This window comes from Anabas testudineus, chromosome 8 (assembly GCF_900324465.2).
Source record: "Anabas testudineus chromosome 8, fAnaTes1.2, whole genome shotgun sequence".
NCBI lineage: Eukaryota > Metazoa > Chordata > Actinopteri > Anabantiformes > Anabantidae > Anabas > Anabas testudineus.
Window position 1 is genome coordinate 15,020,998 of NC_046617.1, and position 16,693 is coordinate 15,037,690.

Sequence of the window (16,693 nt, forward strand, 5' to 3'; positions counted from 1 at the left end):
GTTAGTTGAGAAATTGGATCAGGGGCGGGCAGCTAGAATTTCCATAGACAGGTAACTCAAGCAATCCCTATTGTCATTGCAATCAGACCTATATAAATCCGCATTGACCGACAGTACTCACCACATAGCCTTACCTCTCAGCTGGATCACCGACCGGGCGAGAACCCCCCTACTACGGTAAGTTGCTGTGTGGGTTCAGGGAGGTCACTTTTGATATGAAGTGAAAGAGCCTACTTTTTATTAGTTTTAAAAAAGATGTTGTAGAGATAGCTTATGTTATTCTTGTGCACTCTAAAGCAGTTTTAAAATCTAGTTGTTTAGATTATTGGGTTGTTGGATTATTGACTTAGCTGTGTGCGCAAAACGTTATTTGCGTTAAGGGTGCCAAGGCTAGAATTTAATAATCTCTATCCTGTTAAAAAAGAAAAAAGCATTATCACGTACTTATAAGAACTTTTCCAGATTTATAGACCTCCTTAATGTCAGTTTGCTGCTTTGCTCGCTGCTCCCCACATTGTGTCAGTGTCAGTAGTGGTCACCTGGACACCTTTAGGTCCCTGTCAGCGTCAGCGTAGAAGGTTTGCTGCTGTACCTGGCTAAATGAGTTAATAATTCACCATAGTTGTTCCTCCAACAGGACTAAAATGTCGCTGTCATCTATCCTTTCCGCTGATGCCATCGACAGTGCTATCAAGGACTGCCAAGGTATCGTATTCCACCATTATCATTAATGCTTTCTTCGTTAGTTTTCAGTTCTATAATATATATACTATGCGTTTCTTCTGGAGTCTATTTAGCCTTAGTTAAAATATTTTAGAAATAACAATTGGGCACCTCCCCTAGGGCAAAAGAAGTTAAGTTTTTACTTTGTCTTCTACTGTTATCGTTGAAGCTGAAATTTAGAGAAGAATACAAATAAAACCTCATATATATACATAATATAACAAATTCCACCAGAAGCATTCAGGACTAATATTGTTCCAAGCTTTGTGCCTCTAGGCCTGGAGACTGTGCAACTTACATCACACTTAATAATACTTTGTCAGACATTTGTCATCTCCTTTAATTCTAGCTCAGTGGTAAAACTCCAGACAAGACTCATAGTAAATAATGAAATTATCTGTGGCAGCATTGTCATTATTCATAAAACCTGCCTTGTGCTGTCTCGGGCTCCTCCAGCACCAGACTCCTTCTGCCCCAAGAAGTTTTTCCAGATTTGTGGCCTCACCAAAAAAAGCCCCCAGGATGTGAAGAAGGTTTTTGGGATCCTGGACAATGATGCCAGCGGGTTTATTGAGGAAGATGAACTCAAGTAAGTGAGTGGTCAGTTCACCAACAACTGATGCCAAGTTGTGCACAGGATATAATGGAGTGGCTGATTTAACCACTCTCTTAAGTGACTGGGGAAGATTGGATGCAAATGTCTACACTCTTCAGTTTTAACCATATTGTAGTCCAAGAGTGAAAACATCAAATATACTCATAGTTGTATGCTTATATCTTATGGGACCATGTACATGTGTCATTTTAAATGATGTACCTTTTTCTTTGTGTTTCCAGCTGTAAATATTGAGCAACAAAACATCTGTGCACATTTGGGGAATACTCATGCAAAGCTTTCACATTGGGACAGACACGAGCTTAGTTTCAGATCCTGACTACTGCCTTTGTAGTTAAGTGTTTAGTTGTTAATAACCAGTACATGTAACCTCTATTTGTCTTTGGCTGTGCTAGATTTTTCCTCCAGAGGTTTGTTCCTGGGGCTCGTGTTCTGACAGACAAAGAGACCAAAGCCTTCTTGTCTGCTGCAGATGATGATAGCGATGGCAAGATTGGAGCAGAAGGTGAGAGGATCCAAAATGATGCCATTTACTTGTACCTAAACATTTTTTTCGCCTCTACATTTTCTAAATAATTTTGCCTATGCAACAGCACAAAGAAGATGCAACTGGAACTTAATATGCCCACTGTGTCCAAAGAGTATTTGTGATTTTACATTTTTAGTTTAATTGTGTAAATAACATTGAACAGTGATAACCTATTAAGAGCAGTCCTACTAAAATTTTGATTCACAATACTTTCTCTCTCTTATGTTTTCATATCATTATGGTTAATTTATACATAAGAGTTATTTTAGAGTTACACTAATGCAAGTGTCCGACTGATGAAGTAAATAACCAGGTCTTATGTCTTACTAATGCGCTTTCTTTCCTCCACAGAGTTCCAAGCCATGGTCTTGTCCTAAACAGCTGGACTCTATCTCTCCAACCTGATATGGCTTCCCTACCCTATTCCACTACCTGCAAGGGCTGTCTTAGACTTACTCACTTATCCATTTTTGACCTGTTTAGATAAAACCTCTTTGTCCTATTTATTTTGCAAGACTCGCTCCGGTCCACAGACATCCAAATTCTAATTTCTCCTTCAGTTTAGTTTTTCTTTTTCATATGTTTTGGACAGATCATTAACATATATTGCCCAAATAATAATCAATTCACCAAATAAGTCATAAAATAAAAGAATAAAATCCAAGTCATGTGGTTCTTTGCATTATTTCTAAATGTACCTTTTTGTATGGTTCTGTGTGTCTTCCACCCAGATGCACAATTGGACAAGACAAGACTATAACCTCTGATATGTTGTATTGTAGTTAGGTTTTAACATGAAGGAGCACTAAAATATTTTACATCTTAACCCTTCAAGAGTACGAATGTTGTGGGATATTACTATATACCTATGCACGTAGATGGAAACTCTGTCTGCATACTGCTACAGACACACACTGCTACACACACACTCTGCAACAGACACATACATGCAGATACACATTCACAACCTTCTCTTAAGGTCTTTAACATTTCATTTACCCTTAGCTACTACAATTAAATGAGTGTAAATGTCACACAGTGCCAGTCATATGAGAAGCACAACATGTAACACACACTTGAAACACATTGTTAGGACATAAATATGTTTACACTGTGGGGACTCGTCTTGCTCTTTGGTACAGCAGCAAATCCCTGTAAGTCAATCAGTTTTACAACAGTGGTTTAAAGTTATAGTAAAGATATGGCACGCAGTGGTCATGGATGGGTTAAGTTAAGTCCCCACTAACAGATATTGATCTAAGTCAATTTAATGCCCTTAAAGTGATGGAAACACAACTGTGTGTATGTTAGTTTCTAGAGCCATAGCTCTAGAGTTCCTAGAGTCATAGCCATAGCTACTGTATGGCTCTCCTCTGCAGGGAGAAAGCAGAGGAGTTGACCTTGATGACCACTTAAATGTCACTGCAGCTGGATCGAGTGACACCTGACCTCAGCTTTGTAAATAAACCCTGCTGAACCCTGGTGGTGCTTAGACTAGGACAACAAAACACAAACACACACACAAACACAATGCATTTGAAAAAATCAAATATAAGATCAGATGGTCTGCACACAGCAATCCATGCAAACACACAAAATCCCACATTATTGGATACATGTTAATTTGTAGAACTGTGTGTGCTGGTGTATGTGTGCATACACAGCAGGAAATGCACAGTCTGCAGAATGCTATAGTTGCAAATGCTAGCTTTACATGTATTACTTTGCCAGTTCTCCTTGATAGCTCAGGAGAGCTTACTCAGGATATATTGAAGTGCAATCATTATTTTACGCTTTACCAAATTCTCAGACAGAAGTTTGACCATATTACAACTCTGCATTCATCCTCCAAGAAACTTTAAATAGTACATAGCTGTTTCTTTCTCTGCACTTATAGGATCTGTGGGATTAAAATTAACAACCACCTCACTATTCAACCACCAACTAGAGACGCCAAAATATAGAGTATCATTTTTTTTCAGAGCTGCCATGTTAGTGTCATTTTAATTATCTGTATATCATAGGCAGAACCTGGCTATTACTGCATACACCTGCTACTCAGGACTGTGGCATACCCTGGTATTAGCATGACGTCATGGTCAAAAATGTAGGATGTGTAGTCATTCTTTTTGTTGGTTGATTAAGACGGTGTGCCATGATGACGATAGAGGTTTTACAAGTGTTCCTTCTTCAGCAGGACCTGCCAAGCCTGTAGTAGGCATATTATAAATTTCACTGTCCTCATTAATGCCACTGTGATAAAACCACTCTGATTAGCAATTTAATATGGAATAAAGAGCAACTATTTCAGTTAATAGTGTATCAAAATAATTTGTATGCATCATGGAGCAGCCAATTGTGCCATGTTTTGACATAAAAACTAATATTTGTCAGTGGTTAAGTTGTAATTATGGGTAATGTAAGTGCCAGTTTCTGAACAACGTAGGGAATATTACTGATATCAACACAATAAGATACGTTTTGGATCTTATTTCTACTAAAGACCTATTAGAAAAAAGTTACACAGAAAAGCATTGTTGCAAGTTGCACACAACAAAAAATTATAAAAATAAATTACTTGAAATTTTTAAAATATACAAAAAAGCAAAATTCAAGTGTGCAGGAGGAGGAGTCATTTTCAGACTGCACATGCATAGAGAGACAAAACACTAATTGGATCCTCATGCATCCATATCTGCTGTTATCAGTTTCTGATCTTCAGGTCTTTAGATACACGGAGTTGGCTCCACAGCTGAAAGCTCTACGAGGTTGGGGAAGCCAGTACGTAACACAAGCCAGGGGACATACAATGAATCCATGACCCCTGCAGGTGAGTGGTAAACAGGAAGGAAACATGAACCAGCTGGTTGACACTGACTGCTTGATGTGCTGCTGTGGGACAGGAGAACAAGATAATGTGACAAACAGATTACCGGGACTAAAGGGCACAGGGAGATGGTGGCTGTTTCCCTCTGGACAATGTGAAGATCAATAATGTTCTAGTGGGTCAACAACTTTTTGGACTAAAAATCTCATATTATGTTAATAGCATATCATGTCATAATACATATTCATAATCTATTCTGGACTAAAACAGCTATTCAGACAAAACATACAAGCTTAAAGCAAAGTTCCGCTGTGATATTTATTCTGTTGATGGAAAAATATTATTATTATAATGATTACTATTTTCTAGAGTGATTTCAAGCACTAGGACAAAACCAAGTAATATGGTAAATCGTTTACTGAGATGAAACCCCCATTTCCAAGAGTTTGTGCAATTAATACTAAAGCCAGGAATTTCCTTAAACCTTTATTTATATTTAAAAAAAAAGTACAAAGAAAAGATTTTTAGTACTGTCACTTACATTTGTAAATGTAAGCAGATTTAGAGTAAGATGTCTGCAACATACAAAATAAGAAATAATATTAAGAACAATAACAAAATATACAAACACTAACACTGTTCTGGAATAAGCAGGTTAACCACTAACGGGTGAGGATATCATGATGGGTATATATATATATATAAGGAGCATCCAATAAAAGCTTAGTCTTCACAATCAAAGATGGGTTGTGGCTCGTCATTTTGTGTGAGTTTTAGTCAGTCAGTTCCAAAACAATATTTCTCGACACAGGATTGTAAAGAAGCTGGGTCTTTCACCAACTTGAAACCAAGAGCTTATTTTTGAGCCCCCAGAAGACATTGCATGAGAAACCGACATACTATCATGATGAAAATAACAACCTGGGCTTGTGAGTGCTGCAACCAGTAATGCAACCTGAGACAATATTATGCAAGGAGAAATCCATTCATCAATTTTGTGCAGAAACTCAGCCTGGGCCCAAAAACAAACACTAGGTTCTCTGTGCCACAGATGAAAAAGACCATCTAGACTAGGATGCCATTTAGGCAGGGCACGGTCAGGTCTCATCCTGCATGTGCAGCGGGACTTCATTAACAGAGAGTGTGCTTAATTCACATCCCCTGTTGAAAATATTTGGCAAGAGGATATTCTGAAAACAGTGACTACAGACTGTTGAGCAGCCAAAGTCTTTTATCCGGGCAACAATGAGCAGATATTCCACTTGCAGAAGTGCAACAATTATCATCGTCAGTTCCAAAATGATGAAGTGTTGTTAAAAGGAAACATGATTTTACACAAATGTTAATTGTATATTTTCTGAGAAAAGTGGTTGTGTCACGAGAAACATTTACATTTTGAGCACAGGGAACAGTGAAAACTATTAATAAGACTAGATGACTAGACTAGACTCTGTGTAACGTCTGTGTGTTCATAACTGGTTTATACTATCCTGTGAATCACCTGTTATGAACACACAGGAAAAAATAAAGTAAGAAAGCAGCAAACCCAACATTTACTTTAACTTGATACTGAAACAGTATGTGTGACTGCTCATACTGCGCCAGTCTGGATTAGCCTGTTGGGATGGACATATAGGCCCAGTCTGCTCGTCTGCTTGGCACTTCAATAATTAATGCCCTCGCTTCATTGTCACCAAAAACTCATATCAAGAAAGGAGTGTCAGGCTCAACTTACTGATTAAGTCTCTGTGAAAGTTTAATGGGCACCCCATCTTCAACTGATAACAAACTGATGTTCCCAAGCAAACAAAGGAATGGGAAACTGAAGCATTTGTCATCTGCTGTGCATCCAGGGTGTGCTGTGACAAACACTGATCATATTTTGGGTCATTCCCAGTGTTTTGGACCCTGTGGAGGTATCGGAGATGTTGCTACTTGATAGTCTGAACACAGACTAATGTCGTAAAAGATTTAACTGGCTTGTTAGGATGACTGAATGGGCTTTGTGAGCTCTGCACAGGAACTCTATCTATAATGCAGGGGATGACAGCACTGCCTCTGTTCTCCAGCAAGCACTAGTTCTGAGCCTATACTTATGACGTCTGCGTGTAGCTTCCCTTCATTAATGAATGATACGCCATGCACATATTAATGGCCGTTCTTGATACACATTGGGCCTTCCTAGAAAATGATTACTCAAAAACAACTTGCACCCTGGCTTGAGACAACTGGTTGCCTATCCACTAGTTGATAGGTGCTAATATGTATATCTATATAATAGGCTTTGTCTATTAACTATAATAATGCAAGTTTGCAGCTTAAACTACAAACCACACCCTGCTTAAACCCCTGAGCAGCTGTTACATGTGCTGACTCACTCTCAGACTGAGTAATGGCTGTCGTGGAGAGGTAGACGGGCACTTGCAGACTTTTCCAAATGAGAAGGCACAATCAGATAAGATGGCAAGTGTCCTCCAGGAGAAACGTGCTATGACCAGCTGAATAATGGAGGTGAACTGTCTGGCTGGAGCGGACACTAAGGAATGTTTGTGTCTAGGTGGAGTTTGGACAGTAAACACCACATCACATCCATATACTGTATATGAAATCAAACATATGTAAAGTCAACTCAAAAGAAAACAGCAATAGTTGGATTATATATCAGTCATGTACTTAAGTGCACCTAGAGGCATATTATAAACCACAAACCTTGAATTTTAACACTGTACACTAAATACTCCACATGTACAAAAATATCATTAATTCCTGTCAGAGTCAGAATATAAAATCTTTTATATTAATCTATTGTTAACTGAATGTGCATCTTGATTTTGATATGAAATTCGATATCTATAATAAACCGGTGTGTATGATTAATAGGCTGTATTTAAGACACTGTAAGCGACTCTAAGTCGTAAGTATCCATTGCTGTCTATCAGTTAACACAGTGTCTATGTCAGCATGTCAGTGTCCCTGTACCTAGCCTGAGTAAGTTAGCACCTACAAGCCTATGTCACCTCGCACCCTACACCCCTGCTACAGCCTGACAGACACCCTTGTTCCTACATGATTCAAAGAACTACTTTGAACTGTCAGGTTTCAACTACCCCAGTAGTCTCAGTTTCTAGCCCGGGCATTAGTGCAGCCATCAGATCTGACCATCACCTCAGCAGAGCTGCCAGCGTTATGGACTGACTGTACAAACTACAAAAAATTCCACTGAAGCCTAATCACCAGGTTGGACCGTATGCTAAAATTTCACACATGAAACGCATACACATGAGGTAAATTGGTCAGGATAATAATGATGATGCTTACAACTGAACAAAAATCTATTTCATTCAGTCAGATACAGTAAATGCTTCTTCTCGCTGCTGCTTACTCTCCAGAGATTCCTAATATGCACCTGTTGTGCCTGTGTATGTCATCTCACTTGCGGTTTAAACAGGGGTATTTACACATCTGTGGTGCCATAATGTTTTTATCTGAGGGCAAACAGAAAGCATAAATTAGCCCTTAGGAATTGAGAAGGGAGTAAGAAGGCTTACAGTAGAGGGGAGGCAGCTGCTGTCTCTTGCCCCCTTGTAAATCCTCCTTTTGGAATACCACTTAAATATAAAGCATCTGCTTGGTCAAGAAGCATCTCAGTAATTATAAGAATCAGTTTTATGGAGACAAATGCTCCCATGTCAGTTTGCATTTGCTGCCACTGTAAAATCCAGTTCACATCATTATCACTTAATCAGTTTGTCTGACCATGCAGTGACTATGAGACTTGTCACAGATATGTCACATGGTCAACCCCTCCTAAATATCGACTTTAAGATTGAAAAAGACATCTGCAAGGATGGCTGTTTTGTTTTGCATGTTTTTATGGCTGATTTCCTCCCTCAGCCTGATCCCTGTAGGCTCCATCTATAATTCTAACACCAATGACACTGTTGAGCCTGACCTCCTGAGATGCACCTGGGTGTTAGAAATTATACTCTGGCGTCCTCTAGTGCATTTTGGTTGACACAGGCACAAAGAAATGTGGCGGCATGTATTATTGTATTTATTATAATGTGTTATATTATATATTGTGTATTTAAAAACAACAACAACAAACGATTTAACCTGCTCACTAGTACCTGACCTTAATTCGGCTTTTATTTTTCGCCGGATGTGACGACAGTGCAGTGCGGCCTCCTTCCGGTGGAGCTGGTATCCGCTGCTGCTGTCTGTCAACATCATTCATTTCCAGAAGACATCTGTGTTCGGGATTTCTTTGTTTTTTTTTGTACTGTTTGTGTGTGCCCGTGCTGTAACTGTCCTCCATCATGCCCATGTATCAGGTAAAGCCAATTTATAGGAGAGAAATGGAGATTGATTTACCAACCTGCATGTACAAGTTACCAAATATCCACTCGCAGCAAGGGAACAGCTGCACCTCTGAACACGCGCTCCAGGTAACTGCTGACTGGTTTCATTCCGACAAGCTTCATTTTTTAATAAAAAATAATAATAATAATAATGGTAATAATTGTACTTGTGTCCGCTGTTTAACAGTTCGTCTGGTTCCTATCCTTTCGCTTGTCGCTCGGTGTGTTAGCTTGTCTTTAGCTAGCAGGCTAGCTTAGCTTGTCAGTAGCTACACTGAGCAATCCCACTTCTGGCTGATGCAACAATTACTGCACGAATCCACTTCCCCATAAACATATAAATATTTCTATACGTTGCTAAATAATAATCAGAGTAGTTTCGGAAACTGTCATTATAAATACTTGCTAATGCTTATTAGATACAGGTATGACGATGCACCAGAGAGAGACTTACTCCAGCTGTGCACTTATCAAGTACTCAACATATGTACAGTTTGAGGTACTCCATTTAAGTATTTCTAGTTTATACTAGTGCTATACTGCAGTTGTTAATGAACAGTACACTATATTCTTGTGAATTTGTTCCAGAATGAAAAGTCAAGTGCCATATGAACAGCTTCTGCTTCCTGCAATCTGTTTCACTGTTCAGATCAGCATCTGATTTGTTTTTTTAGAGACTGGAAAAAATGTGGTCATAACCTTTAATTATATCATGTTAATATCACATTAATTTACATGATATTGTTAAGCTAGGTCCTCAAAAACTGCAGCAAAGTGTGTAATGTTGGTACACACATTGGTGAGGTCCAGTCCTTAAAATCTCAGTACTGTCTCGTTATAATGTGTATCAAACCTGTTGCAATTTTTAGTGTAATATTACTATTAAAACCTTGCTGAAACAATTAAGTCCTGTTCTTATGCAAACTGAGGGATTCTGTCTCCCCAGAACGGTGAGGTGGACCCAGCCGTCAAAGCTCTTGAGGCCCGGCAGGATGAGATCATGAAAAAACTGTACGAACTGAAAGCAGCTGTGGAGGGCTTGGCCAAGACTGTGACCACTCCGGATGCTGATCTGGACCTGACAGTCAGCAGCAGCCTCTCGCCCCAAAGCTCCAGCTCCACAACCTTCAAAGGTACCACAGACCTGGACACGCTACTGGGCAAGGTGAGGAATCGAAAATAGTGCTGCTGTGCTTTGTGATGCTAGATATTTTTCTATACGAACTATGCACTGATGCTGTCTTTCATTTCTTTGACTCCATTTCGGCCTTGTCATTGTGTTTTCCTGATCACATTCACAATAACTTTCCTGCAAGTTAAAAATACTGCACTAACCGGCATAATCAGCTCATAATAGAATTTGCCTTGAAGCAGAAATGAGGGTGTGGACTCATTACAGTGTATTTGTGAGAGTTGTTTCGGCTTAGTTAAAGAAGACACGTGGTAATGAGGTATTTATTCAGAATAATATCTATTTACCTCTCTTGTTTATCACATAAGGACCTTGGTGCCCTCCGTGACATTGTCATAAACGCCAACCCAGCACAGCCACCTCTTACCCTGCTGGTGCTCCACAGCCTGTTATGTCAGCGCTACAGGGTACTCTCCACCGTCCATGTTCACTCCTCAGTTGCCAGTGTGCCACCACAGCTCCTGTCCTGCCTTGGTCCACGCCATGCAGACAGCTACGCTCGCCACATGTTTCAGCTGGGCTTCACCCTCATATGGAAAGATGGTAAGGTCACAGTGAGAGAGGCTGGATGTGTAATCAGATGGACAAGGAGTGTAGGAAGACTGAAAGATTAAAGATTAAACAATAACGCTGCAGGATGTGGAACACTAAATCATTATTGTCCTACCACGTTAATGAATCACTACAATAAAGTTTGCATATAGGTGCTCAGTTGTTTCATGATTATGAAACTATTTACAGTACCTTTGACCCTAACATGGTAAACATAAAGCCATTGGAGAAATGGCTTGGCTAGTTCACTGGCTGAATAATGTTAGTAGTCTAACTATAAAAAACAAAGATATGCTAATGTAATATTACATTTTAAAAAGCTACCATCATCTTTTAAGAAAATAAACATCTTTCCAGTGGAATAACCTGCAACTTTACTGGGATCATTTACAAATTCTGACAGTGGAATTGTATTTTACAAGTGCTGTTTTTATCCAGTTAGGTTTTTGCCTTCATGTTATCAGTAATCAGCATACTGACATGATCTGGATGTTGGAAGTGCTTGTGTCCTAATGAGACATGCTTCTCCTCTGCCCTATCCACAGTGCCCAAACTGCAAATGAAGTTTAGTGTCCAGAACATGTGTCCCATCGAAGGTGAGGCCAACGTGGCACGTTTCCTCTTCAAGCTACTGGCTCCGTACCCCAGTGACCCTGCTCTCGCCACCTTGGTGGACAGCTGGGTGGACACAGCTTTCTTCCAGTTGGCAGAGTGCAGTGCCAAGGAGAGAGCCGCGGTCCTGCGGGCCCTCAACTCGACCCTGGGCCGCAGTCCCTGGCTGGCTGGGCCGGAGTTCTCCCTTGCTGACATCGCCTCTTACTGCTGTGTACTGCAAAGTGGTTCGGCCTCCTCTGCTCCTGCTAATGTCCAGCGCTGGCTTAAGGCCTGCGAAAACCTGGGCCATTTTAGCCCTGCTAAAGTACTTCTGCAATGACTGGTGCAGAACCAGCCACTAGAAGGGTTTCCTACCAAGCAGAGTGAGAAAAGGGCATTAGAATATTAAACTATCCCAGCTATGTCTGGAAGGTCTTCTAATGCTTCCTTCATTATTTTATGATATCACTGAACTGACAAAGACTCAATAGAACCAATATGGTTGATGGTTAAAGTAACTTAAGAGTGTGTGTCTCTGCTCTGCTGATAACAAGAGATTCTGCAGTTTTTACAAGGGAGGAAGCATGAGAGGACTGTGAAGGCTTGGTGATGGATTAAATCATTGGTACTGACAGACGTTAGTTTAACACACACTGTACACCTTCCACCTACTTTGTGCCTAACATGATCCTGTTCTAAATGTGTGTGTTAATGACTGGTATTACTGGGTATTTTCAAAAGTAATACTTTGTACCATTTGTTTTTCTGAAATCATTAAAACTACAAGTTTGGATCAAACTTCTTGGGAGTTTGTTTTATTTTACTGTTCCATCGGTGTTGGCAAAAAGATGGGCTGAACTTACCTGAAGTGTACATCTGTATCCAACAGGTGGCAGGACTGAGAAAATTTCCCTATATTCATTTATTAAAATACTGCATCTGCTGATGCTTGATAAAAAAAATTATAGCTACAATAGGACAACTTATACTCAATTTGACTTTACATGTTTCTTCAGTATTCAGTGACAGCAGCCAATGAGTTTATTAATACAGTAACATTTATGAAGACAACCTGTTACTTTTACATCATATAATCATCAAATCCCTCATTGAAATTATGGAAAATGTTGAACATTAAGTTTCCAGTTTTTAAGTGTGATAATAAAGGTAAAAGATGACTTCATCTACAAATGTGTTGCTCTCTGTAGCCCCGATGTTTTTTTAAATGTGATTTTGTCATGCAGCACTGGCACTTTTGAACTGCACATTCCACTTTCTTTGCAGTCACTTGTTCAGCATTTTTTCTCTTTTTCATCTAAATCACTGCTCTGTTTTGAACCTACTGCAGTTTCTGCAAAGAATTATGTAAGTTCTTACTCATAATAAAAACAGAGCTAAGGTCACTTAAATGGTTTTAGTGCACGGCACAACATCTGAACAAACAACTGACTACAGGCCAACTTAAACATAAATCATTAATATTTGTGGGTGCTGGAAAACATAGTTTTCAAGAGCATTTCTCTTGAAATCAACTGCTTATAAAATTAACACAACTAACTAAACTAAAATAAATAAATATTAAATATAAATAAATATATTTTCACCCTGGCATCCTCTCTGAGAGGCAACTTCATGAGCGTCGATGTTTTCAACAGTTCAGGTCCAAACAGCCTGAGTATGAGTGTGTGTGTGTGTGTGTGTGAGAGTGAGTGAGTGTTTGTATGCTGTAGCAGTCTCCTGTGGGTTTCCAAGCAGCTGTCTGACAAGACGAAAGCTCTTAGCTGACATCTGGGCACATGGCAAGAAATACACTCGCGAATCTGCAGCACTGGAATTTTGCATGTTGTGGGCTCTGTATTCTTCGCACACAAACGCAGTCTTCTTTGAAACGGCAATCAGTATCTGTTGATGCAGTCTGGGCTGCATGCAAATGAGCCAGTGGATCCCACTCCGTCACTAATCTAATTACTTCAATTAGATTATAAATTTGTTTTCATGGGGGAAAACAAACAAATCTGCACAGAAAAATGTCTCTTTCCTTGTCTCTTTATATATGATATAAAACATACAGACAGGAGATGCATTCTCATTGAACAGCTGTAGAAAAAAAAAAACTAGCTTGACTGAAAGACAAAAATCACTTCAGTTTAACCCCGTGGCTACTTCAAATCACAACAATAGCACAGATAGAAAGATGCTTTTGTCAGTATATTCAGTTCATGTTCAGTCTATGATTGTCAATTAGATATTTTCATTAGGCCATTCTGGAGATATGTGCTATGCCTATCAAAACAGATACAGGAGGAATATTAGAAACACATCTGGGCTAAGTTGTCTGAAATGAGATATTACTCAGGGTTTTTCTGTAATGATTTTAGCACAATGTGGTTTGATTCTGCATCAATTAAAAGGCTGAGAGAGAGAGCGAGTGACCAGTGAAGGATTCACTCGGTGGCCAAAGAGCACACGTTGCTGTTGTACCTCAAAAGCTGAACACGTTCAAAGTAGTCGTCTGTCAGAAAGTTTCTCTGTGAGGTGACTAGGTTGCCTTTTTGACTGAACAGACGCTGGACAGGGGCCGTGGATGGCAAAGTGGTGTTGTACTTTAGGAAAAGCTGCTTGACTCTGGGAAAGTCCTGCAGGCACTCAAGGCTCTTCCCCGTACCTTCAACATACTTGCGGATCTCTTCCATCACTCCCCGTTGCTGGATCTGAGTGGCAGGCTTCACAGGCCCGTAGCTGAAGAAGTCATCCTCAGATTCAATGGTGGACAGATTTCGGCTGGTGTTTGCCTCAGTTACACTACAGGGATCCATCTGAGACGCCTCTGTTGCCAGCACGGAGCACATCTCCTCCCTCTCGGAGGCAGCCATCCACCACAAGCGAAACTGAGGGGTAGTAGCTGTTGCAATCCTTGCTTCTGTGCTGGCAAACAGCTCCTGGAACCGCACATCAATAGCCATCACAATGGCGTTGATGACGTCGCTGAAGTAAGTTGCGGCGTCTTTCTGCTCATTTAACTTGTTCTTCAGACTCAGTACGGTTGGGATGACCAGACCCAGGTAACATTTCTGCTCCGCTTGGAAAAGTTCAAGTGCAAAAGCAAGTGGGTGGAACACAGTCACATATTCTTTCAGGAAGGCCATTTCCTCTGGCTGCATACGTGGGACCTCCAGGCGGGCGCAAAGCTCTGTCAGCTCCCTCTCGCTGAGGGAGACGATCTTCTGCACCGCACAGTACTCCACATTCCAGCGTATAACAGCCGGGACAACAAGTGCCATCTTTCCTATTTCCTCTGCTGCATCCATACCAACTTGGAGATGGTGGCATTTGCTCCATATGGCAAACACTTTGGCCATTGTGCTGTAATGTAACTGACACATGGGCCCCTGTGACACAGCCTGCCAAAAGTCCTCAGTGACAATCTGCTCCAGGGTGTGTGATGCACAGCGCTGTACAGTGGGCAGGAACAGGAGCATGTCCTGCTCGGGCTCACCCTCGAGGATGCTAGTCACGTTCTCATAGAACCCAATGTCATCATCGCTTTCTTGGCTGTCCACTGCGAACTCTTTGAACACACTGACAAAGGGGCTGCCGTTGTCAGTGACTGTGGTCTGAACTTTACTTTCGATGTTGTAAGCCACATGGATGTCATGTATCCGCCCAGCGACTGTGTCGTATGTGATCCTGCCCTGCAGCCGTGCGAACCCCAGAGCAGCAGATTTCCTCTCCAGAGAATCTGGATCGATCCAGTGACAGGTCATCCCGAAGAAGCTCCTGTTGTTGGCCGTCCAGACGTCCGCTGTGGTGCACACGTACTGGATGTTGTTGAGTTTCGCCATCAGCTCCTCTCGCATCCTGGAGAAACCCTGGTCCACCTTTGTAAACAAGGTCACCCTGTCCATGGATTTCAGCCCTTCTGTTAATCCTGCAATCAGCTTCTTGAAGCCAGGCTGCTCCAGCACATAAAACGACTGACAGTCTTCCACAATGAAGTTGAAGATTAGCTCATCAATTTTTGCTTGAGTCATGCACTTGGAGATGATTTCTGCTTTCAGTTTTTTGAGTTGGCAGTGCCTGCTTTCCTCCCCGTTGCGCTCTTCTTTCTTCCTTCCCCTCTTGGCGTCAGGACTGGCTTCACAGCCCAGGTGTGTTCTCTGAAAGAAAGAAAGAAAGAAAGAAAGAAAGAAAGAAAAGGCCAAAGAGGTCTGGTGTTAGCTGCTGGAGGTGTGCCATCTGTAACCACTGACTTCCCACAAGTTTGCAAACTTCAACTGCAATGACACATCTCAACGTAGCATGTGTGTGAAGTAACATTATTCATTTCTTTTCCTGCTGATGTGATCATAAAGGGCGTCCAGCGCCAGGACTTAGTAATCAGCATGCAGCTCCAATGTAACGTTATTAATCACGAGGGTGGCTGTTCATTCATTGACTCTTTCAAACATTAACCTGACGGCTGCGGGAACTCGTTTGCAGGGATTTCACTTTGTTAAACTTACGTCTAAATGCTTCTTTAGGTTTGATGTGGACGTTTTCGACGTGGATAGCAGATTAACCCTCGGTAGGCATAGATTACACTGGACGATGATATTTTTTCCTTGATCTGCCTTGTACGTGAAATGGTGGCGATAACGCCAAGTATGCATGGCCGACTTGGTCTCCCCGCTGGATTCTTGGTGATCCACATCCATTTCGGACGCTATCTTTGCTGTTATTTACCTCTTTAAATATAATAAAAGTATCGTAATCCGATTTAGTAATCGTGATTACACGTAAAGTAACGATGGCGGTAGAGAAATCCTCGTGAAAAGGGGCAGGCCTTTGTTCAGATATTGGCCAGAAAACACACAAGGTGTTGTCAATGTCGTCACTGTTACTGTGGCACATGCGCATTAGTAGGCTACAGCCGCGACAGAGGGCGCACAGTGGAGCACTACGCATGCGTTGTGCGACTACGGGTGCTCACACCGCGACGCCACCGTCCGCTCCTTGTCGTTTTCACTCACACTCGCAGTGGATGTTTAACCAGAATTTCCTTTTTCCTTCAATGTTGCAGAGAGTTGGCGCCACCATCAGAGAGAGGAAGTGAAAATGTCACAATGTTTTTAAGCATGCATTGAATTGAAACACATCCCGTCACTTATAGCGAGGACAGGAAACAATAAATAATCATTTGGAATAAGAATAAAAACTCTGTTGCTTCAATATTTTCTGCAGATATATATTCTGCAGAATATTACAGTTGCATAAGATGCTTAAAAAAAAAAACAAAAACAAAAAATACAAAAAGGAATTT

The 16,693-nt window shown here is 40.9% G+C and overlaps 3 protein-coding genes across 4 annotated transcripts; 2 read left to right on the forward strand and 1 right to left on the reverse strand.

Moving 5' to 3' along the window:
* The first annotated feature begins 644 nt into the window (after positions 1-644).
* pvalb8 (parvalbumin 8) lies at positions 645-2,303 on the forward strand. The gene is made up of 4 exons (XM_026356067.1): positions 645-705; positions 1,180-1,312; positions 1,735-1,844; positions 2,220-2,303. Exons 1-4 carry the CDS (start codon positions 645-647, stop codon positions 2,243-2,245), a joined length of 330 nt encoding a protein of 109 aa, XP_026211852.1. The 3' UTR covers positions 2,246-2,303.
* A 6,582-nt stretch (positions 2,304-8,885) lies between these two features.
* aimp2 (aminoacyl tRNA synthetase complex interacting multifunctional protein 2) lies at positions 8,886-12,192 on the forward strand. 2 transcript variants are annotated; one of them, XM_026358707.1, is made up of 4 exons: positions 8,886-9,143; positions 10,003-10,221; positions 10,557-10,791; positions 11,346-12,192. In XM_026358707.1, the coding sequence occupies exons 1-4, from the start codon at positions 9,015-9,017 to the stop codon at positions 11,732-11,734; spliced, it is 972 nt and encodes a 323-aa protein (XP_026214492.1). In that variant the 5' UTR covers positions 8,886-9,014; the 3' UTR covers positions 11,735-12,192. The 2 variants fall into 2 exon arrangements, with proteins under 2 accessions (XP_026214492.1, XP_026214499.1); XM_026358714.1 differs by having other exon boundaries at positions 8,886-9,029.
* An 88-nt stretch (positions 12,193-12,280) lies between these two features.
* zgc:161969 (ZnF_BED domain-containing protein) lies at positions 12,281-16,218 on the reverse strand. Its single transcript, XM_026358695.1, has 2 exons — positions 15,897-16,218; positions 12,281-15,551 (listed from the first exon to the last, which is right to left on the reverse strand). Exons 1-2 carry the CDS (start codon positions 16,086-16,088, stop codon positions 13,839-13,841), a joined length of 1,905 nt encoding a protein of 634 aa, XP_026214480.1. The 5' UTR covers positions 16,089-16,218; the 3' UTR covers positions 12,281-13,838.
* Between the last annotated feature and the right edge of the window lie 475 nt (positions 16,219-16,693).

Bases quoted from the DNA above. Each gene is read 5' to 3' on its own strand.
- zgc:161969 (XM_026358695.1), bottom strand. From the start codon at position 16,088: ATGGATGTGGATCACCAAGAATCCAGCGGGGAGACCAAGTCGGCCATG. The intron at 15,552-15,896 runs GTAAGTTTAACA...TCTTTCTTTCAG, and splicing joins ACCTAAAGAAGCATTTAGAC to AGAACACACCTGGGCTGTGA.
- pvalb8 (XM_026356067.1), top strand. From the start codon at position 645: ATGTCGCTGTCATCTATCCTTTCCGCTGATGCCATCGACAGTGCTATC. The intron at 1,313-1,734 runs GTAAGTGAGTGG...TGGCTGTGCTAG, and splicing joins ATTGAGGAAGATGAACTCAA to ATTTTTCCTCCAGAGGTTTG. The intron at 1,845-2,219 runs GTGAGAGGATCC...TTTCCTCCACAG, and splicing joins TGGCAAGATTGGAGCAGAAG to AGTTCCAAGCCATGGTCTTG.
- aimp2 (XM_026358707.1), top strand. From the start codon at position 9,015: ATGCCCATGTATCAGGTAAAGCCAATTTATAGGAGAGAAATGGAGATT. The intron at 10,222-10,556 runs GTGAGGAATCGA...TTATCACATAAG, and splicing joins TGGACACGCTACTGGGCAAG to GACCTTGGTGCCCTCCGTGA. The intron at 10,792-11,345 runs GTAAGGTCACAG...CCCTATCCACAG, and splicing joins CACCCTCATATGGAAAGATG to TGCCCAAACTGCAAATGAAG.